General features: G+C 45.1%; 1 protein-coding gene across 1 annotated transcript in view; it reads left to right on the plus strand.

Moving 5' to 3' along the window:
• ABTB3 (ankyrin repeat and BTB domain containing 3) overlaps positions 1–23,759 on the plus strand; it is a 284,577-nt gene that overhangs the window by 148,977 nt on the left and 111,841 nt on the right. Inside the window, exon 2 of the mRNA XM_081822359.1 lies at positions 18,153–18,302. Coding sequence (XP_081678485.1) covers positions 18,153–18,302 — 150 coding nt within the window. The remainder of the gene's footprint in view (positions 1–18,152; positions 18,303–23,759) is intronic.

The following is a 23,759-nucleotide window of genomic DNA, read 5'->3' on the forward strand; positions in this document are numbered from 1 at the left end:
TGACCGTCAAGCACCATAAGCACCATCAGCACCATCAGCACCAGCACCCCCACCACCAGCCACAGCACCACCGCTATCACTATGATCACCATCATCATCTATTTCCCCTGCACAGAATCTGGCATCAAAAAGACTTTCAGTGAACATTTTGTTGAATGATGGATGATGAGGCATTTCTCACAATCACTCACGTTCCTAGGAGGAACAGTTTTTGGTGTCAATTGATGCTCTGATTCCCTGAGTCCCCAGAGAAGCCCTTCGTTGCCCACCTCCCTCACCTGAGACAGCGAATGCATCCTTCCCTCTCTTGGAAGTGGCTCGGTCCCACCTCAGCTCTCTTGCCTCAGTGGGCAGGAGTGAATCCCCTCCTCGTGCCAGAAAATGAGGTGGGGGGAGAGACCAAGCTCCGTAAGCCCCTCTTGTTTCCCTCTATGTCATGAGGGCCTGGAGTCTGAAGCACATCCCTAAAGCAGAAGACAGGCTCAGACACAGAAACTGGGAAATGAAAGGAGGCTGGGGGCCATGGAGAGCAGCACAGGCCCCTGAAGGGACATTTCTTCAATGGGCTGCAAGGAACGAACACCAAGAGTGTTTCTAAAAATAAAATGACAGACACAGTGATCTAGAGGCCAAGAGAGAAGTGTCTGGAAGAACTGAGAAAGTTATGAAAAATGGCATTCTTTGGTCATCTCTATTTCTGCGTTAAATTCTGGAACTTACCCACAGGGGAAAAAGTCAAAGGCTGATGGAGGTGTCCTGACTGAAAACAGATCCTAAGATTTAATGTGAGATTAGATGTCTGGGCTTCTAGAAAGATAAGTGATGTTCACTTCAGAATGACTGTAACCCCCCTAAGGAGGTTTATAAGGCTCAGCCTAATTGTAGGGAGCATTAGTCTCCAGTGGATGCTGTAACAACTCACCACAAGCTTAGTGGCCTAAAACAACATAACTTATTCTCTTACAGTTCTGGAGATAGGGGTCAAACCAAGTCTCACTGAGCTAAAATTAAGTTGTCGGCAGGGCTGTGTTCCCTTCTGGACACTCTAGGGGAGAATCACTTTTCTTGCTTTTTCCAAGAAGGTTAACCTTGGTTGGTGGCCCCTTCTGTCTTCAAGAGCAGCTGTGGCCAGTTGAGTCTGTCTCACACTGCATCACTCCAAAACGGACTCTTCTGCCTGCCTCTTTTCCATTTGAGGGACCCTCATGAGTACACTGGGCCCATCCGGATAGTCCAGGACAATCTCCTTATCTTAAAGTCAGCTGATTACCAACCTCACTTCCATCTGCTACTTTAATTCCTCACCCACCCACCCCCATGTAACTTAACATCTTCACAGGTTCAAGGGATTAGGATGTGAACATCTTGGGGGATCAGTATCTTGCCTACCACATGACGTTAGGAATACAGGATGGCATTCCGATTCTTTCAAAATTGGTAATTCATGCCTGGAACTGGAAGTGGCTTTCTATTACCCAGAAATGGGATTAAACCAAGTTAGTGTGAACTCAGGAAAGGTACTTAACCTCTCTGGTTAAACCTTTGTTTTGTCATCTCCAAAATGAAGAGTTTAGCTGTAACCTCTCAGAATGAGCCACCATGGCTTCACCATCTCTCATGCCAAGGGTCTGGCACGTAATAGGTACTCCAAAAATATTTGTGCTAACTCAGGGCTGGGGCTGGACCTCGTGGTGTCTCAGCCTTCCCAGGTTTCAATGCCCGTGATTTCATGACTCACGGTTCTAAACAACAAAACAAACAAAACACAAATTTTCAAAATGGGTATTCATATCTGTCAAGAAACTCCTCTTCCTAGGCAGAAAGTGTGTCATTTTTCTATGTGGCACAAATCTTTGTACTAGAAGGCATTTTTTAAAAAGATTTTATTTAGAGAGAGAGAGTATGCTCATGCACTAGCAGGAGGAGGGGCAGAGGGAAAGGGGGAGAGAGAATCTCGAGCAGACTCCCCACTGAGGGCAGAGCCCAATGTGGGGCTCGATCTCACATGAGATCATGACCTGAGCCAGAATCAAGAGTCCGATGCTTAACCAACTGAGCCACCAAGGCGCCGCCTAGAAGGCGTTTTTATTATACACATGCATACGCATGCACACGCACACACACACTAAATGAATGGATGGACAACTATAAATGGGTGTGTATATGCATATATTTACACATATATGTATATACATTCAGAGGGTGAAAGAGTGTGTATGTGTGTGTGTGTGCGCATGTGCACACATGCCTTAGTCTAATCTTTAATAATAATAATGCCAATTGCAAAGGGGTGTTGTAAGGATTAAAATACTTAATACATGTATAATGCTTAGAATAATGCCTGACTCGTACGTAGCAAGTGCCACAAAATCTTAACTATGGTTTTTCATCAGTGTTATTATTATCTTGACACTACACCCAGGGGATGTGGAAGTTCCACCAGGCACCCTGCTGTGGGAAGAAGAAGGATCCTGGCCATCTGGGGAAATCTGGGGCAGAGGGCTGAAGGAAGTCGCATTTGAGCTGTGCCTTGAAGTCAGGCAGAATCGCTCCCTGTAAAAAGCCAAGGGAAAGGCATTCTAGATGGGAGGAACCTCGTAAGTGGAGGCATGGAGGTGGGGAGCCACAGCAAGGGAAGTGAGTCCCTCTGTCACTTTAGAAGCCCTACCACATTTGGTTGGACAGCTAGGTAGGGTAAAGGTCACAGAGGTGTTTAAATGCCTGGCTAAGACGTTTCCATTTTATCCCCCAGGCAGCGGGGAGACATTGAAAGTTGTTGAAATGGAGAAAGTGGTCATGAGCTCTAAGACTTTGCTCTGAGCTGGGCGCCTGGGTGGCTCAGTCGGTTAAGCGACTGCCTTCGGCTCAGGTCATGATCCTGGAGTCCCTGGATCGAGTCCCGCATCGGGCTCCCTGCTCGGCGGGAAGCCTGCTTCTCCCTCTCCCACTCCCCCTGCTTGTGTTCCCTCTCTCGCTGTGTCTCTCTGTCAAATAAATAAATAAAATCTTTAAAAAAATAAAAAATAAAAAAAAAAGACTTTGCTCTGAGCAAAAGAACACTTAGGCATTACTGTGGTTTGCAATGCCCCAAAGGGCTGCAATATAAACACACAGTGTATCTGTGGTATTAAAATTCCATGGGGTGGAGTGTTTAAAAATATAGTATATTGATAGGAAATCTGAGGTACGGTAAGGTCAACAGATCAGGAGAGAGAGTTTGGAAATAGTTTGTGACTCTCAGTTCCCAAGAGAAGGGGTGTGACATGCACACAAGGGAGCACCAGGACAGGTCAGGAGGCAGAGGGAAAGGGGCAATGTGGGCAAATGAGTCTTTATTATGGTTTGCACTGGAAGGAGCTAGTGAGGCAGGGTAAGCAGATTTAGAATTGACTGGTTTGAATCATTTCAGTGGGCTCTGGGGCATAAGGGACTGTTCCTGGTTGTCTGGTACCTGGCCCAGGGGTGATTAGGGCAGGGGAATGGTGACCTGGAGCATGAGAGCGTGGGTTCTGGACTGGTGGGTTCCCACTTGAAAAGCACCCTCATTTGGCAAGTTGTTTGCTCTCAGGATCTGGCTAACCCAGGGAGGGGCAGACCCTCCAGGGTCAGCGAGGCCCCAGGTGTCAGAGCATCCAAATCCAAAAAGGAAAAAGATGTGGTGAATATGGTAGGAGTCGGGGGGTAGGGAGGGAAGAAAATGTGCAAAAAGACTTTTGAGGAGAAGGGACCATAATAAATAGAGGTAATGTTACATCCAGGCTACTTGAGTTAAATCTGGGCTGCTTCATGTATTCCTTGATAGACCTCCCAGACTGAGTGCTAGGAGGAGGCAGGCATCTCTCCAGAAGCATCCTCCTCCAGATGTATAGCTGCATGGAGCCCCTCTTCACCAGCAAGAACTGTGTGCTCACTTCCCCAGGGGCCCATGGCCTCCTTGAAAGTGCGGTACCTTTTAACAGCGGCAACAAAGGAGAATTTAGAGTCCTCTGGTGGTTTATTTTGCTCAGTAATCAGCTGCTGAATTTGGCCTAATGGGATTCTAATGTTTTTAAAAGCCAATTTAGTAATCTTTGTATTCTGGATGGATTGTGAAAGCCCTATTAGTTATTTATATCAGCATACACATGCATGGCTGCAAATGGCAGATTTATGCTTTTATGTGTCATTAACATCTACACTATGTTAACAGCGGCAGTTAGCCAGATCTCAAAATGTTGACCTAATCTCCTCTGTGCCTGTAAACACACACGCACGCACACACACACACACACACACACCTCTCTGTCATTCCACGTGGTCGGCCATAGGGTATTTCAACTTATTAAATATCCTACTGAATAGTTCCTCACTATATCCTATCAAATAAGTGATAAGTCTGTAGTCACCAGGCTGTTTAATTAAAGATAATCAGTCTTGGAAGACTTAGGATACAATTAGATATACTTAACACTAAAGCTTGGTTGAACATGATTTAATCTTTCCTGGATGATTCAGGATCTTACAGGCCTTGGGGGCCTTCGTTATGAATATAAATGATCCTCATGCTCTTACTTTGCAGAAGCTCCCTTGGAAAGAGATTTCTAGTTGAAAGCCTGTCAAGTACATGGGCTTCCACTGTAGAAGGTACCCTCACAATTACCTGGAAGTGCTTTCTAGACATCCCGGGGATAACAAATCTGTGAATATTTATCCTTGGCATAAAATGCTCTGACAGCTGGTGTGAAATTCATTTTTCAGCCCCCTTTATTTCTCTAACAGGGAGGAATCCTCAGTAGGGTGCTAATGTATCATTAACACCTTTCTTTAAAATTTAACTTTTTTTTTAACTTAATGTTTCTCTCCCATCAAGAACTCTACCCAGGACTCATTCATTAATTCAACATGTGTTTATCTAGCTAGTCTCAGTGAGACACAGTAGAATCAGGGAGTTGGCCACAGGGGGTAAAGCTAAAATTTTTTCAGGACACATAATGTATATTCAGATAATGAATCCAGAAGTTTTCATAATCTGATATATATCTCCATACCACCCCTACTGCTCATCATCTCCTTCCTTCCCTTTCTAGTGTGACCATCTTCACTAGTTGTTCCATACTTAGACACTTAAGACACAGAGTTAAAATTAAAATGGGAAAGAAACATTTAAAATAGCCTCAACATACCTTTTAAAAACAAAAGGCAAAAACAGTACTGCGAGGATAAATAGATGAATCCACTATTATAAATGGAGATTTTCATACTCCTCTATCAGTAATGGACAGATCCAGCAGTACGGACACAGTTGAACTCAACAGCATCATCAATTAACTAGACAAAAATGGATTATGAACTACTTCATCCAACAACAGTAGAATACACATTCTTCTCAAGCTCACGTGGAACATTCACCAAGTAGGACCACATTCTGGGCCGTGAAACACACCTTAACAAATTTAAAAGAATAAAAATCATACAATGTCTCTTCTTAGACTATAATGGAATTAACTAGAAATCAGTAACAAAAAACTGGAAAGTCCCAAATACTTGAGGATTAAATAACACACTTCTAAATAGCATGTGGGTCAAAGAAGAAATGTCAAAAGAAATTTTAAAAATATTTTTAACTACATGAAAATGAAAACATAACTTATTAAAATTTGTGGGATGCAGAGAAAGCAGTGCTTAAAGGGAAATTTATTATAGTGAATGCATGTGTTAGAAAAGAAGAAGGATGTAAAATCAATAATCTAAGCTTTTGCATTAGGAAACTAGAAAAAGAAGAGCAAAATAATCCAAAGTAAGCAAAAGAAAAGACATAGTAAGAATCAGAGCTGACGTAAATGAAATAAAAAACAGGAAATCAATAGAGAAAATCAATGAAACCAAATGCTAGTTCTTTGAAAAGATCAATAAAATTGATAAGCCTCTGGCCAGGCTAATGGCTAACTAAGAAAAAAAGAAATTACTAACACTAGCAATGAAAGAAGGGACATCACTACAGATTCCATTGGCCTTAAAAGAATAATACTATGAATAACTCTCTGCCCACAAATTTGATAACCTAGGTGAAATGGATCAATACCTTGAAAGACCCAGTCTACCAAAATTCACACAAGAAGAAATAGACAATCTGAATAGGCCTCTATCTATTAAAGAAATTAAATCAACAGTAGCCTTCCAAACCGAAAGCACCAGGCCAGATGTGTTCACTGATGAATTGTACCAAACATTTAAGGAAGAAACCATACCAATTCTCTTCAGTATTTCTCAGAAAATAGAAGCAGAGGGAATACTTCCTAACTAATTTCTGTGACTCCAGCATTACCCTAATACCAACACCAGACAAAGATACTACAAGAAAACTACAGACAAGTATCTCTCATGAACATAGATTAAAAAAATCCTCAACAAAATACTAGCAAATCAAATCCAATAATTCATAAAAAGAATTATACACCATGACCAAGTGGGATTTATCCCAGGTGTGCAAGGCTGGTACAACATTCAAAAATCAATTAATGTAACCCACCACATCAACAGGCTAGCGAAGAAAAATCACATAACCACATCAATAGATACAGAAAATCATTTGACAAAATCCAGCACTTATTCATAATAAAAACTCTCAGTAAACTAGGAAAGAGGGGTATTTGCTCAACTTGATAAAGAATATCTACAAAAACTCTACAGCTACATCACACTTAATGGTGAAAGGCTCGAATCTGTCCTACTACGATCAGGAAGAAGGCAATGATGTGCCCTCTCATCATTGATTTTCCACATTGTACTGGAAGTCCTAGCTAATGCAATAAGACAAGAGAAGGAAATAAAAGGTATACAGATTGGGAAGGAAGAAATACAACTCTTTGTTCATAGATGACATGATCATCTATGTAGAAAATCCAAAAGAATGACCAAAAACTCTTGGAAGTATTAAGCAATAATGGCAAGGTTCCAAGATATAAGGTTAATATGGAATTGATCTCCTTAGTATTTACTCAAAGGAATTGAAAATGTATGTCCACATAAAACCTGCAGCTTTATTTATTTATAGCAGCTTTATTCATAATTGCCAAAACCTGGAAGCAACCAAGATTTTTTCCAGTAGGTGAATGGATAAGTAAACTGTAGTATATCTGGACAGTGGAATATTATTCAGCACTAAAAAGAAATGAGTATCAAGCCATGAAAACACATGGATGAACTAAGTGAAAGAAGCTAAATACTGTATTACTCTGGAAAAGGCAAAACGGTGGAGTCAGTGAAAAGATCAGTGATGGGCAAGGATTTGGAGGAGGGAGGGATGAATAGGGGGAGCAGAGAGGAATTTTACGGCAGTGAAACTACTTTGTATGACATCATAATGGTGGATACATGTCATTATGCATTTGTCCAAACCCATAGAATGTGCAATACCAGGAGTGAACTCTAATGTACACTCTGGGCTTTGAATGATAATGACGTGTCAATGTAGGTTCATCAGTTGTAACAAATGTACCACTCTGGTGAGAGATGTTGATAATGGGGGAGGCTCTGCATGAGTGGACATAGGGAATATGTGGGAATTCTCTGTATCTTATGCTCAATCTTGCTGTGAGCTTAGAGCTGCTCTGAAAAATAAAGTCTGTTGGGGGTGGGGGGTGAGAAAGGAGAAAAAAGAAGAAAGAAATAGAAATGAATCAGGACCACCTGTACCTAAATTTAAAACATAACCACCCCAAAACCTGGAACTCAAAGAGAGAAAGATGATACATTTGCCTGTGTTGAAGGAAAACAATTCTACTTGGAAAAATACTGTAAAAATATTCAATGGCAGATGACAAACCAGGAAAACACATGTGCATGACCCGTGTCAGGCAAGGGGCTAATTTTCTTAATGTAGAAAGAACTCGTACAAATCAGTAAGAAATTGATATTTCTATCGAAAACCAGGCAAAGGTATGCAAAAGCACTTCCAAAACACAGGGAAACAGATGCTAGTGACTGTGATAAAGCTGTCTTGCTCATAATTACTTGAAATCAAATTAAATTAGCTGCAGTTTGTCAGCCGGCATATCGGTTAAGGTATGGTGTACACACATGTGCTTTTTATTCATGGCACTTCACACGTTGCACTCGTACATTTATTTGTGTGATTACTTGATGGATGTTGGTTGCCCCAGCCAGGCTTCGAGCTCCATAAGGGTAGGACTTGTGTGTTGTTTTGCTCACACCACGTTTGTGTTGTCTGCAAATTGCACATTGTTTGGACTCAGTAAATATCTATTGAGTGAATGAATAAGTCAATAAATGAGAATGGATAGAAAATTCCGGAACCTCACCCAACCAACAGAGAGCAGTGGTGACTACAGGAGAGTAGGACTAGTTGCAGGAGAGGAAAGGAGGTTGCTTTCGGTTTACCACTTTATTCCCCTTCTTACTGTTGAAGTTTTTGAAATGGGCATGTATGGTTTCATAATTAATCATTTGAAAGTAGCTCACATTTTTTGAATGTCAAAGATGGGAGTGGGTGGCGAAAAGGGGACAGAGGATACATGGAGGTGAACTTTCAACTCACTACATTATCTCAACATGTTGATAAGTAAGCAAAGGGTCTGTCTGGGCTGGACACTGTTAAGACAGTGCTGAGGGGGCAGGAGATCCAGCCAGGTGCCCTGCTCAGCCACACAAGGGGCTGTTTGAGATCTTGAGTCTCAGACAGAGATGGAGAAGGATCAAGTGGGTGTCGAGAGTCCAGGAAAGCCAGAGGTCATATTTGAGTCATCCATTGAGCCAGAAAAGATCCCCAGGCAGCATTCTGAGTCCAGGAGATGTGAGCGGCAAAGAATGATATGGTGCAATGTGTTGCTCTGGGTCTGCTGGCAGCCGGAGCAGAGTGCTATGCTCTGCCCCTGTCATATCTCCCATTGACTATGGGTGTCGCTGGGTGTTAGATGGTTATTCTGGCCAGAACACCAACAACGAGTTTGACCTCGTGGAGGCAAGAAATGAGGCATCAGAGTTACCTCCCGGGGACTCAACTGCCCCTCTTCTCATGATATACAAGCCCCTCAGCAAGGCACTCAAGCCCGTCCATGATCCAGTCTCCACCCACCTCCCTGGTCACACCCTCACTTTGATTCTTTTCAGTTCAGCTCCCCAGCTTATTAGAGTCTCTACAATGCACCAGGAGTTTTCCTGCCCCTGTGCCTTTGCTGCTTTCTCTGGTTTGCCCTTCTCTCCTTCACCCCCAGTCCAGTTCATCTGGTGAACATCAGCTCATCTTTCAATACTGATCCTGGGTCAGCTCATCTCTGAAACCTTTCCTGACACACCACCCAGGTGGAATATCCAATTTCTATTTGTGTCGTCCATGTAGCATATACGGGCTTCTCTTAAAGCACCTGTGACATTCATGAACATGTGGACTTACCCCATTAGATTATGAATTTCTTAAGGACAAGGTCTGTGTCTTACTTTTCATTATAATCCCAATCTGGCAAATTATATGGGATGGGTGGATGGATGGATGGGTGGATGCATGGATGAATGGATGGAAGGAAGGAGGGGTAAGTGGATGGATGAGTAGACAGATGAACAGAAATTAAGCTCCACGAGAGCCGTTACTTTGTTTTATTTCTTGCTGTATCTCTACTGCTTAGCACAATTGTGTAGCACATAGTAGATACTCAAAAAAACGCTTAATTCATTAATTACCCTTTAATTAAATGACAATCCACTATGTAAACAGAAGTTTGGATGGATGGATAAATAGATGGTTGAATGGATAGATTGATAGATGAATTTCCATTATAAGTATTCAAGAGGAAGATGCGTGACCGCCTTGATGTAAGACAGGAGAGTCTCGATTGTCCAAAACGCTGCCTCGTTATTGTACTCTGGCCTGTTGCCGTGTGTTAATTGAAATGTCAGAGACCAGTTTTTAACTCAAAACATTCGAACATACATCTTCTCTGTCAGTCACACCCAGAGCTAAGTTTTATCACCACCACAGGACACTATGCCCACGAGTATCACTGCTGTATAGTGAGCAAGAGATGAATTTCAGAGAACTCCCAAGAAGCCACAGTTTGTGCTCTGGGGGCAAGATGATCTCTAAAACCTGACCAACCTCTGACATTTCCACAGGTATCCAAGACCTAGCTGGAGGTCCAAAATGCCCCTTAGGAGGAGTCAGGGACCAAAGCAGATGCTCACAAGCCCTGCAGGGACCTAGGCACTTGTCACTACAGAGACAAGGACACTGGGAAGATGAGTCTCTTTCTCTTCCTAAGCCCCTATGAGATGGATGTAGCTCAGGACTCCACAGGGAGAAGTTGCAAGGAAAATGCAATAAAGGGAGAACCCTAGGAGAGGAGGGAGAACAAAGGAGGCATCCAACAATTTTGTAAGGATATTTAATAGTGCTCTCTAGTGATAGGGAAGAGGAGAGAGAAGGGGAAAAAGCATAAGCCACCATGGGGCTGACATGATGAGGCTTTGCATCATGGGAGGTGAGGAGAGACAGCAAGAAAGCCTGCCCAGCATCTCCACTGGGGTGTCCAACAGCTGTCTCAAGTTGAACAGGACCAAAACTGAACTCTTGATCTTTTCCACAAACCTGCCCCTCCTATGATGTTCCCCATTTTAGTAAATGGCAAATCCATCCTTTCAGTTGTATAGGCCAGAAACCTTGGCGCTGCTCTTAGCCCTTCTCTTGTTCTTACAACTCCGTTGGCTTTACCTTCACACTGTATGGAGATTCACTTGTGTACCACCTGGACTGTTACTCCTGTGGTTCTGCCCTGTCCATTCCCTTCAGTCTGTTCCAACCCACCAGCTGGGGTGACCCTCCAAAAAAGCCCAGGGCACATCCCTTCTCTACTCACAATCCTCCAGTGCCTCCATCTCACTCTGAGTAAAAGCCAAAATCTAGAGTCGCCCATGGCCTTCCACCCAAACTGCCCTCACCCCTTCTCCTGCCTGATTGCCGACTCCTTCTCTCACTGTCTCTGTTCCTTCCTCCAGCAAGACAGGCCCACCCCTCTTGGGACCTTTCCCCTTATGATCCCTTATGCTGGCCTGTTGTCCCCCCAAGATACCAGCTGGGCACGCATGCTCACTTCCTTGATGTCTCTCTTAGAATGCCCCCTTCTCCGTGTGACCTGCTCCCAGACCCAGCATCCCCATCCTCCTTTCCTGCTCTACCCTTCTCCACGGCACTTACCACCCAACCAGCTACATATTCCACTGACATGTTTGGAACAAACATACCAAAATGGCAAAGACTTCTAGCATTTTGCTACAGGATCCCCAGTACCCAGAAGTGCACCTAGCACCTAGGGGGTGCTCAACTAATACTCACTGAATGAGTGACCCGACAGAGGATTTTGCTTTTATTTCTTCACAGTCCTGTAACAGTTGATTTTCTCATTTATGCTATTAGTCTTAGAGTTGCCCCATCACCCCCCTGTCTCTGTGTGCCCCATAGCACTTACAGTGCATTAATAACAGCATGGCTACCTCTGTGCCCTGCTGTCAAGGCTCACACATCCACACTGAGATTCTCATTAGCTCCCTTGTTCCTGAGCTGGCTGCTAGAGAAAGCTGGCTACACATGGCTCGTACGGGGAGGGCAGCCTACGGTGTCCCCTTGGGCTACTTCCTCCTCTGTGAGCCTACCCTGTCCCTGCGTGTCTCTAGCTCAGCTTGCGGAAGGCACCCCAGCTCCAGTAAAGCTCCAGTCTCCTTATTGTCTCAGGGTCTCCCTCTCTGGACTGGGAGCTTCCTAAAAACAGGGCCTGCCGCTTTTTTGAGTCTTGGGATCTCAAAAGTGACCTTTGCATTGGGCCTTGAAGGATGAACTTGAACTTGCTGGGCACTCAGCAAAAAAAATGGAGATAAGAAGGTATAGAGACAGTGAGGGTCAGGAAGAAAGGCAGATGATTGGAGCAGACCACTCTTTCTAGAATTTTGGCTGTGAAAGGGAAGAGAGAGAAGCACAGTGGCCAGAAGGTAAAGGTTTAGTTTTTAAGTCCAGACCCTTTTTGGCCCAGTGCCCTCTACGGTCCCTGCCTCCCAGTCTTGCTGCTCCTCCCTCCTTCTACACCCTCTATTCCCATCTTGCTCCCCTCTGCTCCAGCCACTCTTAGATGCAGAGATGTGCCTTTGTTCTTCCTTGGAATGTCCTAATAATAATAATAATCTATTATAGTGAGCTATTTATTGGGCTATTTTTAGGGGTCAAGACTCACATGTGTTTACTTATTTGATCATCCAGTGGCCCTATGAGGATTGCACTATGACCATTCCTATGCTATTCACAAGGAAACTGAGGCACAGGGAAGCTAAACAGCATGCCTGGGCGACATGACTATGAAATAGCATAGCTGCGATTCAACCTGAACATTCATCTGGGCTCCAGATTCCACACTCTCAACTCTGCTGTAAGGTGTCTGCTTCCCCGGGTCCCAGTCCCAGTGTTAAGCTCCCCTGAGAATCTTCCCTGCTGCTCCCGGGACAATTTGGGCTCACCCCACTGTGTCCCCCAGTGGGACCCCATGCACACCTCTGCCCTCATGTGTCACTTCAGTTGGCGGTGGATCTGTCTCCCCTGCCAACCAGGAATGAAACTTCAAGGGCAGAAATGTGTCCTGATGTCTTTGTAGGGCTCAGTGTTTGCGGTTGATCCGTAAGTATCTTCCTGTTCTTTCAAGGTCAACATGCTTATTCCTCGTATGTACTCCAGGCTCCACATATGGGCCCAATATTGAACCCATTTCTGAAAATTCTCCACCTTTGTGTTTTCTACCTCTTATTTCTTTGGATGGTCTGGCTTCAGAAGTCCTAAGAACTTTCCCTTTGAATATAACTCGTGATGAAGAAAAAATGAACCACGTTCTGGGTTTATCCTAATTGGAGTATGGTATGCCTCTCACAGATGAATGGGAGGGCCAAGCCAGCCCTGAATTTGTTTCCCACTCCAAGTGTCCTAAGCCAGGTGTGCAAATATTTTTAAAAATCTGATAACTTCCTATCTTGCTCCTTAAATACATTTAACAGTGAAGGAAAGCCTTCTGGCGTCATATTATTGAATTCCTAAATCTTTAGCTTTGAAGAACTCCACTCGGATTATTAGCAAACATTTATCGACCCCCTTTTCTGTGCCAGGCTGCCCATACATATTATCCCATTATGGCTTCCCCACCATGCTAGGAGGTAGATAGTGTCAGACGTCCTACAAAGAGAGAAACGGAGGCTCAAGAGAGCCAAGTCACAAGCTCTGCACCACACAGCTGGGGTACAGCAGCACTAAAATCTGAACCCAGCCAGATCTCTCTGGTGCACGTTCAAGGGTAGGTCTACTGAACGCCAGATGCTTCCTTCCCGTTTCTTAAAGCTATAGTACTGGTGCCTAGACCCTCTACTTTAAATTCTGGGGATAACTGAGCAATGAACAGGCCTAGCTTGGCAGGCAAGGCTTGGAGAATTTGTTCTCTCCTCTTGCAGCCAGACAGGCAAGGCAGAACCCAAGCCTGTGTCCTGGGTGCCAAGACATGAAGACAAGCATTGTCTCCTTGTTCTCCTCCATCGCTGTCATCACCATCATCAGTGAGGGGAGAACAGCTGAAGGCTGGTGGCTGTCTTATTTGGGTTTCTCTTGGTGGGTAAATAGCATCCAGGTCCAGTAATAGAATGGAAACTCATAGAAAAGCTCAGAGGAGAGAAGGGATGGCTGGGCATTATATTTGCCAAGGGGCTGTCCAGTGCGTACAGGAAGGAGACATAGAGGGAGGCCAAAGTGCAGCCCGGATCATCCCCATCGGAGACGGAATGCCCATGTGGTTGGCCCAGAGGAGCAGTTCTCATATTTTATATTCTAAGCAACCTAACCAAAAGGTTGTCTGTCTCCAGTCCCACAAGATTTTGGAAAGATGATCCTCAAGACTGTTTGAATCCAGACATTAAATAAACAAAACTGTACATTTGTGGCAACAGGGTAGTTAACAGGCGCTTACTATAGGCCAGAGGCTTTAAGTGTCTGTATTATATTATGTAATCACCACAATAAACCAATGAAGGAGATATTTTAACCCCTCTTTACAGACCTGGAAGCTGGGGATCTGGAAAGTTCTTTGCCCAGGTTGCATGGGGGCTGCCGGAGGATTGGAGTCCATGGTTCTGCCAAGCCCATGCTGCCCCACCTACAGCCAGCCCCCGAGCAGAGAGGCCTGGGAGTATGGACACTCAAAGGCATTAATTCATCATCTTTTAGGACCCAGGGACCCCTTTGAGAATGTAAATTAACTTCCCCCTTAGACAAATGCACAACCCACTCCAAAGAGAATTTCAGGGAGACCATGACCCCTTCATGCTCATGGTTGACGGTGGCTTATGGTCACCTGCTCCCCAGGGAGATTATTCTGTCTAGGTCCAAAGAAATCATATTTAAACCTTGGTTCTCCTTGTCTTTGAACTGGAGTCTTAATCACCAGGCTGTGGCTGTCTTTGGCTCTAGTAATGGAAATCGATGAGTAGTCCAAAGCTCAGGCCTGCGTCCGACACTAAAAGATGATGCTGGGACCTTCTTATTGACCTAGTGGATTTTTATACAAAAAAATAAAGAACTCCAATTTATGTGTATATCCCATACAGAGTTCTCAAAAAGAAACAAAGAAAGAAAACTCTGATATATAATCTTTGCATAATAGACCAATTATAGATTTTCCAAATCTCAGTAATCGAGCTTTCAAAGCTTCTTTGGATAATTACATTTTCATTTGAATTCCATAACCCTCTAAAAGAAGGAGGAAAAGTTCCAAGGGAAATTATTTATTCTTATGAATATGATATAGTATAAATATGATATAGTATAAATAAAAATATAGTATACTTATGATAAAGTATAAAGTAGTCAAAAGCTGGGTTTATACACATTAACTGATTTTCATCTCCATTAACGTATGTTGAGCCTCTATTATTTGCCCAGCACATGCAAAATACTTTAGTACACATGATCCCATTTCATTGCTCACGCCCAGCAAGCCCTTGAGGGAGACAAGGCCATTATTATGACCTCCATGTCATGGAAGAGGAAACTGAGGTCCAGGGAGGCCCTGTGACCTGCCCCAGGTGAAACATGGGTGGGTAGTGGCAGAGCCAGGACCAAAGCTCTGGATTCCAGACCAGCCCACGTGCTTGGACCTCAACCGATGTGTGAAGCAATGTTTCACACGTCTGCTTGAGATTAGAACTTGCTGTATGTAATGCAAATACCAAGAAAACAAGCCTGTGAGTACATGTAAGGATCACTTGTACGATGAATTAGGAAACTTTTGTCCTCCCTGACAAACAGGGCTCATTTGTGGGCCTCCTTGGCTGTGAAGCCCCCTGACCACCACCCCGTTTTCCCAGCAGAGGACCTCATACTCTGGAACCTGGGGCCACTTATCACACTGAATCATGATCATCCGGTGTCATCTGCAGTGAGCCCTCCACCGGTAGTAAATTTCTGAATAAGAGTCAGGGACATCGGGGGCATCCGGTGAGGGATTGGACCAACATTCGTTGCCATGACAACAGCTTCTTGACTTGGCCTCTGACCAACTGTCTCAGCAGGTGAGCAAGCAGGAAGAAGCAAGGATGACTCAGGGTGTCCCTGCCTGGGGTGAAAGGAAGGATGACTCATCTATTGAGGCAAAGGAGGCAGGCAGGAGGCCCGCCTTGGATGTTGGGTATTTCTATCAAGGTCTTGTCTTCCCTGCCAGGCTGAGGGTTTCTGAAATGCAGGGATCACCTCTCAATCATCTCTTCATCCGCGGCGGAGCCTCACACAGTGCTAGGTAGTGTCCAGTGAATGGTGAGCGTGTATTGTCCAATTAATGCCAAGTCGTGTACTAGTGTCATCCACACTGTTTTTCAAACTGCTCGTCATGACCCGTGAGTGGGTCATGAAATCACTTTTGGTGCAGCAGACCAGCATTTTTATTAATGAGCTAGAAGAGAAGCGAAAAGGAAAAAGAATGAGAGTGCATCATACATCGTAAGGATCATTATTATTTTACGTGAAATTTTTTTTCATGGAAAACGTGAAAAAATGTGCGGTGGTGGTGATGGTGTGTGTGTGTACACTGGGCTGTGATATAAAATACATTTTTATTCTGACTCACAAAGTGTTTGAAAAATAGTAGAGAACAATCTTAGAAAGACACTTATTCGGCCAGTTTCCTGATTATAGGAACATGAGAATCTAGTGGTCATTTGCTTGCATTGTTTATCTATGTATTCAGTATTCGTCCACAAATCATCTACGAGAGTTGCCTTGTCCACTGCGTCATCTTGTTCGGTGTGAGTGGGAAACATCCAGGAGCAAGTGACTGGCTCAGTGTGACCAGAGTCACTAATTGGGCAGCAGGGGCCAAAAGAGGTGTGTGTGACTGGTGCTGCCTCATGCCTGCCCATCTTCAAAGCAGGAACCTTTGCTGAGCTTTTGTGGTTCAAGCAGGGTGAGCAGTGGCCTTGAACTGCTGACCTCTGCAGTCTGTCTGTCTCCACTCACCCTACCAGTTGGCTTAAGTCACTCGGCGCCTGTATATTGATACGGTCGTATTGTTCCCATGGGTTTCTTTGGTCATTGGCAGTCTTGTCTCCTTGGTTAGTTTATGCACGACTCGAGTATATCTTCTGCTGCTTTTGCATCTCCAGAATGCCTTGCACAGTTGGGAACAGAGTAGGCACTCAATAAATGCTTCCTGTGTGTTGTATTCATTGCTCAGGTCCCTTCTCGTACTGGGGAGCACGTACCATATGGCTTCATGGTTGTGTGTGGTAACAGTCTTCTCCTTTGCTTAGACTGTGAGCCCACTGAGGACAGGGAGTGTATGTATTCTTCTTTTTTTTTTTTTAAGATGTATTTATTTATTCTAGAGAGAGACTTGAGTGTGAGTCGGGGGTAAGGGCAGGGGGAGAGAATCCCAAGGAGATGCCACACCCAGCGCAGAGCCTGACGTGGGGCTCGATCCCATGACCGTGAGATCACGACCTGAGCCAACACCAAGAGTCGGACGCTCCACCAACTGAGCCACTCATGTGCCCCAGGAGTGTGGGTATCCTACCCATCACTGTATCCTCAGCCCCTAGCACAGCACAGTGCCCACCTGCCTTGTTCACTGTGTCCTCGGTGATCTATACTTGCTAGTTGTATCTGTCAGTTATCACATAGCAATGCTGAGTGCCCATTACCTCCGCTATCTCAAAGACCCACCAAATCGGTGTTTGTTAGTGTGGAAGCAGCTCTAAGCTACAGGTTGGTACTGGAGCGGCTCCGTGTGTCTCCTCACCCTCCTTCAACGAGCAGGCCAGCCAGGGAATGTTCCTCTTGTGATGATAGCAGAGGTACAAGAGAGCAAGTTCAGCCGTACAAATGCTTCTCGGGCCTTCGGTTCTGTCATGTGCATTAATATACTTTTGGCCAAAGTTAAGTCAATCAGTCAAGCCCAAAGTCAAGGAGCAAGAAAGCAGGCTCTGCCTAGGGAGGTTTGGGTGGTGAAGGAAAAAGTGAATATTTCTCAATAACCTACCCAAGTAAGTTCTCAGGCTCTTGCTAAATGTTCATGGGATGGCAAGGAAGGGAAGAAATAATTAGATGCCAGAGGTTTCCCATAGGTTTTCGCCATAAAGTTGCAAAAGTCCGCGGGGACTCTTCTACCACAGAGAAAGCTAGAGTTTTGTCTAACAAATAACAGCCCAACCACCCAGAGTTAAGTCTGTGGGGCAAATAAAGCAAGCCCTCAGAAGTGACAACGGCCAGCAGAGACTCCCCCTCTGCTCAGGGACACTCGGGGGTGGCAGTTGCCTCTGGGAGGGAGAATGGGACAATGACCACTGGCTGCTCGAGAGGCATCTCTGATGGGATAGAAGCCAGGCTCGAAGAAAGGGTTCTAGTTTGTGTCCTTTGGCATTGTGTGCATGCAGATGAATGCCCACATGTTTGTTAAAATCAGCAGGTCAGGATCTTGAGGAAACCTTTCAAAAGAGCTAGCCCTCGCTTCTAAAAGGAGTTCAGAGCCCTGGTCGCCATGTTGGCTTACCAACCCTGGTATGGTTTGAGGTGGTGCAAGGTTTTGCGCCCCTCCTTTGGATACCTGAAAAATAACAATCTGTTTTCTTTCATTGTCTCTGCCCGCCAACTGCAGGAGTGCTGTGCCTACCAGACAGCCTGAACCTTCACAGGGACCCGCAGCGGTCAAACAAGCCGGGGGACCTGCCCATGTTCAGCCAGTCGGAGTTGAGGACCATCGAGCAGTCCTTGCTGGCCACCCGCGTGGGCAGCATTGCAGAACTGAGTAAGTGGACACTGGTTCTCTGGCCCCTCTCTGTGCCCAAGGTGCAACTCCCCTCAGGACTGTGCTTTGTCACCAGCCAGGTGACAGCTTTTATTGAGCACCTGCCGTGTGCACAGAACACTGCCATGGTAGCCATAGGGAGGGCAAGGGCTCTGGAGTCAGGCAGGCCTGGTCAAATTTCCTGCCACTGTCACTGTTGTAGGTCAAGTTCTTAACATTTTCTGAGCCTCAGTTTCCTTTTCTATAAAATAGAGAAAATAATAGTACCTGACTTAAAGTATGGTTGTGGTGATTCAACGAGCTAAGGCCCATAAAGAGAGTTTGCCACAGTGGCTGGCACACGGTAAATGCTCTATAAATGGTGGCTGTTCATGGTTGATTTCCGATGAGATCCATTTAAAGTATATGTCAGATCACATCTTTCCTCTGTTCAGAATCCTCCAGTGGCTTTCCATCTGACCCATAGGAAAAGCTAAAGTCCTCAGAATTGCTTGCAGGCCACTCCACATATCCCTCTTATTCTTCCACTCTCCCCCAAGACCCCCTGAACTCCAGCCACTCTGGCCCCTTGTTTTTCCTTGACTATAGCAGGCATGCCTCAGGACCTTTGCACTTACTATTCCCTCTTCCTCAACCACTCTTCCTCCAGACAGCCACATGACTGACTCCCTCATTACCTTCTAGTCTCACCTAAAATTATAATACCCTTTAGGGGTACCTGGGTGGTTCCCTTGGTTAAGCATCTGACTCTTGGTTTCAGCTCAGATCATGATCTCATGGATCATAAGATCGAGCCCTGCATCAGGCTCTGCTCTTAGCGGGGAATCTGCTTGAGATTCTCTCCCTCTGCCCCTCCCCGCCAAATAAATAAATCTTAAAAAAAATTATAATACCCCAAAGACCTTTCTCCCCCTAATTTTTTTTGTTTTTTAATAAAAGTTTCACAGAGATATAATTTATAGACAGTTTATCTCCTTAAAGTGTACAGTTCAGCGGTTTTCAGTTATTTACTAGGGTGTGCCATCAACCACCATCAGTTTTGGAACACCAATTGTCATCACCCCAACAAGAAACGTGGTAGCTGTTAGCGGTCATTACCCTTCCCCCCTCCACCTAGCCACACTCTGTATTTTACTCTTTTCTTTTTTTTTAATTGTTAATCTCTCCCTACTAGAACGTATTCTCACAGAGAGTAGAGATAATTTGCTTTGTTCATTGATGTAACCCTAATGCCAAGAACGCTGCCTGGCACATGGTATGTCCTCAGGAAATGTGAAGAGAAGGGGGAAGGACAGGGAGAGAGAGGAAGAGAGAAAGGAGCAGAAAGGTGGAGACAAGGGAGGAATTGTCAAGAAGGCTGGGTGTCTCGAGTTTGAGCAGTGATGTGCCATGCTTATGCACCCTCTAATTCAGGGCTGTGCCCTTGGAGTCTGGCCAATCAGAAGAAAATAAAACTGTATTTACTTATGATTCAGTTGATTGTCAAATTGCTTGACGGGTGTTCCTGATGGGACCTGAGCACTGATCTCAGAAATGATGGATTATGTTGAAGTATGAGTTGCTGTGACATCCTAGAAAATTTTGAACCATAAAAAGGAGTCAGGGTCCAGAAGGCAACTTGCGCCTCTTCCCAAAGGAAGTCCCTATACACGCAGGACGTCATCCTCTATTTAGCACAAAAGGAAGTCATAGCTGATTCAAGCTGTGGGGGGGCCCTGTGGTCATTAGGGAGCTACTTTCTGGCACCTGAACTTAGAAATTGCACATCCATCCTCATCAAACCCAGAAGTCACAAGATGCTGCCCATCACAGGGTCTTCCAGCTTCCTGTCAGCTATATAATTGTTCTTAAACTTTTGGGTGCCATGGACCCCTTTGACAGTCTGGTGAAGCCTGTGGACCCTGCCTGAGAATAATATTTTTAAATGCATGAAATAAGTGCATACATTTACAAAGGAAACCAATTATATTAAAATTCAGTTACTGAAATATTTTTTATCAAAATTGTGATGTAGTCATTCTATACTTTTTAGCAGCACATTCTATAACAGGATCTAGCAGCAGCTTTGATGACCCCATTATTTGGAGGTAGTGATATGTGTGAATGATATTTTGAAATATCTTCAATAGTTGGAAAGGGATAAGAAAATGTCTGCACTTTAACAGCTCCCCAGGGATTTTGGATATAGAGGGTCCAAGCAGCATCTCGGGGGGAAACATTGCTCTAAGAAGAAATACCACACTGTTTGGGGCCTTCCAAATTTCTAAGACATGCCCATGACCCTGGAAATGCAAAATCTGTCAACAGGATTGGGTCATGTCTGCGTGGGCATAACCTGGGAAGAGCTTCCTTACCAACTCTCCGCTGGGATCTCAGAGGTTTGTCCTGGGATAACCTTAAGGGTCCCTCTTAGAGTCTAGCACCTGGGCTGGGGCCCTGCTTAATTCTGGCACTCTTCAAAGGAAGGATTTGCTAAATAAATCTGTATTTCACCAAAGCAGTCAGGTTGCAGCAGCAGCCAGACGAATAAATTGTTCTTGAGGACAATTTGCTCTGTAAATTAGACACTGTCATTCTCATTGAATGTTGACTTTCACATATGAATTGTCGACACACAAATGGGTGCTGCTAATTACAAAGGGGTTTTGTACATTCATTAAATCAGCCCCATGGAAGGTGTGTGCACAAGCACATTGATAAGCTACCTTGGCAACCAGAGGTAATAAAATTGCCGGCTTTTCTGATCTGACTGTAATTTAGAGCGGCTTGCCCTGTGGTCTGAATCAATACGAGCCTTGCTCTCTCTGTGTACATAGAGAGCTGTTCTTCATATTCAAAGATTACTCTATCAATATGGCTTGTAGAAACTACTGTTTTTCTGCAAAGGTGAGCTAGAGCGAGTCTGTTCCCAGACATCCCTGCTCTTCTGGAATCAGGCTGTGCAGGGTCAAGGGCAGAGCCCCTACCCATGGCCTTCTCAGCGGTCAGTAGTGATCCGCAGCGGCTGATGTTACGGAACCAGGGAACTATGACAAATGCGCATGCTATTTCCAGTGTAACCACTGTTGTCCGCACTGGCAGGAATGAACGCAAGAGGAGGATGAACGACTTGTCTAAGATCCACCGCACCCACGAGCTGCAGGAGTTGGGACTGAGTGCCGTTCTCAAGGTGGAGCTTCCATGCCTCACCTCTAGACTGCCCTCCCTCGGGGAGCAGTCTGGCAGATGTTTCCACATGTTACAGGTGCAGTGAGGGCTATGTTCCTTGCAGCTCTGGGGATCAGTTGCTTGCCCTGTAGGATGCATCGTGGAGGCTCTCCTCTAATCACAATTGGAGGTGCAGAAAGTCACAAAGGATACCACCTAGATGGGTACCACCATGGGGGACAAGACATCTCCCTATAATCCCTGCCTGTATCCTCATCACCCAGGATGTTCACAGCAACTTACCTTTGTCCAGCCTGTTGTGGCTTGGGGTGAAAATACATCCACTCATTCTGGAGCACCTACTGTGTACCAAGTGCCTTCAGTAGATTAAAGGTGTTCCCATTTCACAGATAAGAAGACTGAAATTTGAAAGGAGAGAGGTCTTGCCCAAGGCCAGGCAGCTAGCAAATGGCAGAGTCATAATTCAAACCCAGTTTTGCTTTTTCTGCCTTGCTATGCTGTGTCCCGTTCAGCTTTGTGTTGTGAGCCCTAACACATCACCCCTAGCTTGGGAGATAGCTGTCGCCTGTCAGTGAATAAAGAGATGACGCACAGCGAGCTAGTCTCTGAAACAGGATCGGAAGAAAATGCCACCAGTGAGGGGAACTCTTGATGACAGTCCAGTCAAATATTCAATATTCTGTGGAACTGGATTTTGATCTCAGAGACCTGGAACAGAGACTGTGTATGCCTGAACTATTTGAGTGCTAAGCTCTATTAGGATGCCACAGAGGCCCCCAAACTGACATAGGCTGGCGATTTTTTAAAACTCTGAGCCCTAGAAAATTTACACAGTGATGCGCTGAACTTCACAGTGACCTAGAGACCGGCAGGCAGTCCCTTCAGGCTCTCCTTCCCTGAACCAGTGACCAGATCTGGGGGAATTGGGTCCACCCAGGCTCTCCCACTGAGGCCATGGGAGAAGCAGAGGCCCAGGCTTTGTTCTCACTTTTGAACCAGCTTGACTCTGCCTCGGGTTCCACTCAATCTCACATTTGTGCCCTCTGAGGTCTTGTCTGAGCTGTTCTGCCTGACATCCCAGCCTTATGCACAAGCTCCCAGCGAAACCCCATCAGACAGTCATTAGTTATAGTGTTTGTTTTCTGTGGCTTAAAGGGGAAAAAATGAGAGCCTCATCGTAAAATGCCCCTTCCTATTCACACTAAACTTTTCACGCTCAACTGTGAACTTGTTGCTCCCATTCGATGAGGCAGTCAAAATGGGGCCATTAATTTACCACGGTGAGTAAAAAGGTTTCTGGGTTGCCTCTCCTCGGTGTCACCAGAAAGAAAAAAAACGACTTAGTCCTTATGGACAAGAGGGTCTCTCTCCTTGTTTGGAATGCAGATGGGCTCTTTTCAGAGAGAGTTCTGCCGCCTCCAGCCCCTGGGGTGCACCTGTGACCCTCTCTGATGGCAAAGTGGCCACTGACCTCTTGGTATTTTTCGAATATTCTGCTCTACCGCAGAACCTTTGGTCTTGCTGCCCCATCTGCCTGGAAAGCTCTTCCCCTGGTATTCACAAGTCTCCTCTGCTCCACTATCACCTCCTCGGAGAGGCCCTCCTGTGACCACGCCACTCATCCCCTCCCCCACTGCTCTCTATACACTCTTCCTCCTTTTCCTCATAGCACTTATCACCACCTGACATACTCTATGTTTATTTACATACTATCTGTCCACCCCACCAAGACTGTAAACCCATGACAGCTGAGAGGTTGGTTTTTTGGTTTTTTTTTTTTAATATCACTATATCCTCAGGGCCTGGGAGAATGCCCGGCACATGTAGGACTCAGTAAATATTTGATGAATGAATGAATGATAGATTTCCTGCTCAATCCAGAGTTCAGTCTTCCATTGTACCTAATGACTTGGATTACAGGTGATCTTTTCATTCTTTCTTTTGCAAGGAAGGGTTTTTGGTGAGGAAAGTTAAACAGCAGTTTATGCTGCTGGAGAACACCTGTTTCCTCATCTGTGTTATGTGACGTAAGGCAAGTGACTCGGTCACTCTGATCCCCGGTATTACCATCTATGACAAGAGGGTGATGATCCTTCCTCCCCCAGGGTTGTAGCAGGTTTTGAAAACATACTATAGTAAGTGACAGCTGACTGTGGATGAGGGGAGGAGGTGAAGTTGCTGCCTCAGTTGCTGTCCTTTGGGCAGAAGGAGCCACCGTTGGAACGTGTAGCCCTTTGTCCCAGGCGATCATATCGAGCATGCGGGGGGATGGTTTATGGGAGCTGCTCT

The sequence above is a fragment of the Leptonychotes weddellii genome, chromosome 5 (assembly GCF_054177405.1).
Source record: "Leptonychotes weddellii isolate Sample4059 chromosome 5, ASM5417740v2, whole genome shotgun sequence".
NCBI classification, from domain to species: domain Eukaryota; kingdom Metazoa; phylum Chordata; class Mammalia; order Carnivora; family Phocidae; genus Leptonychotes; species Leptonychotes weddellii.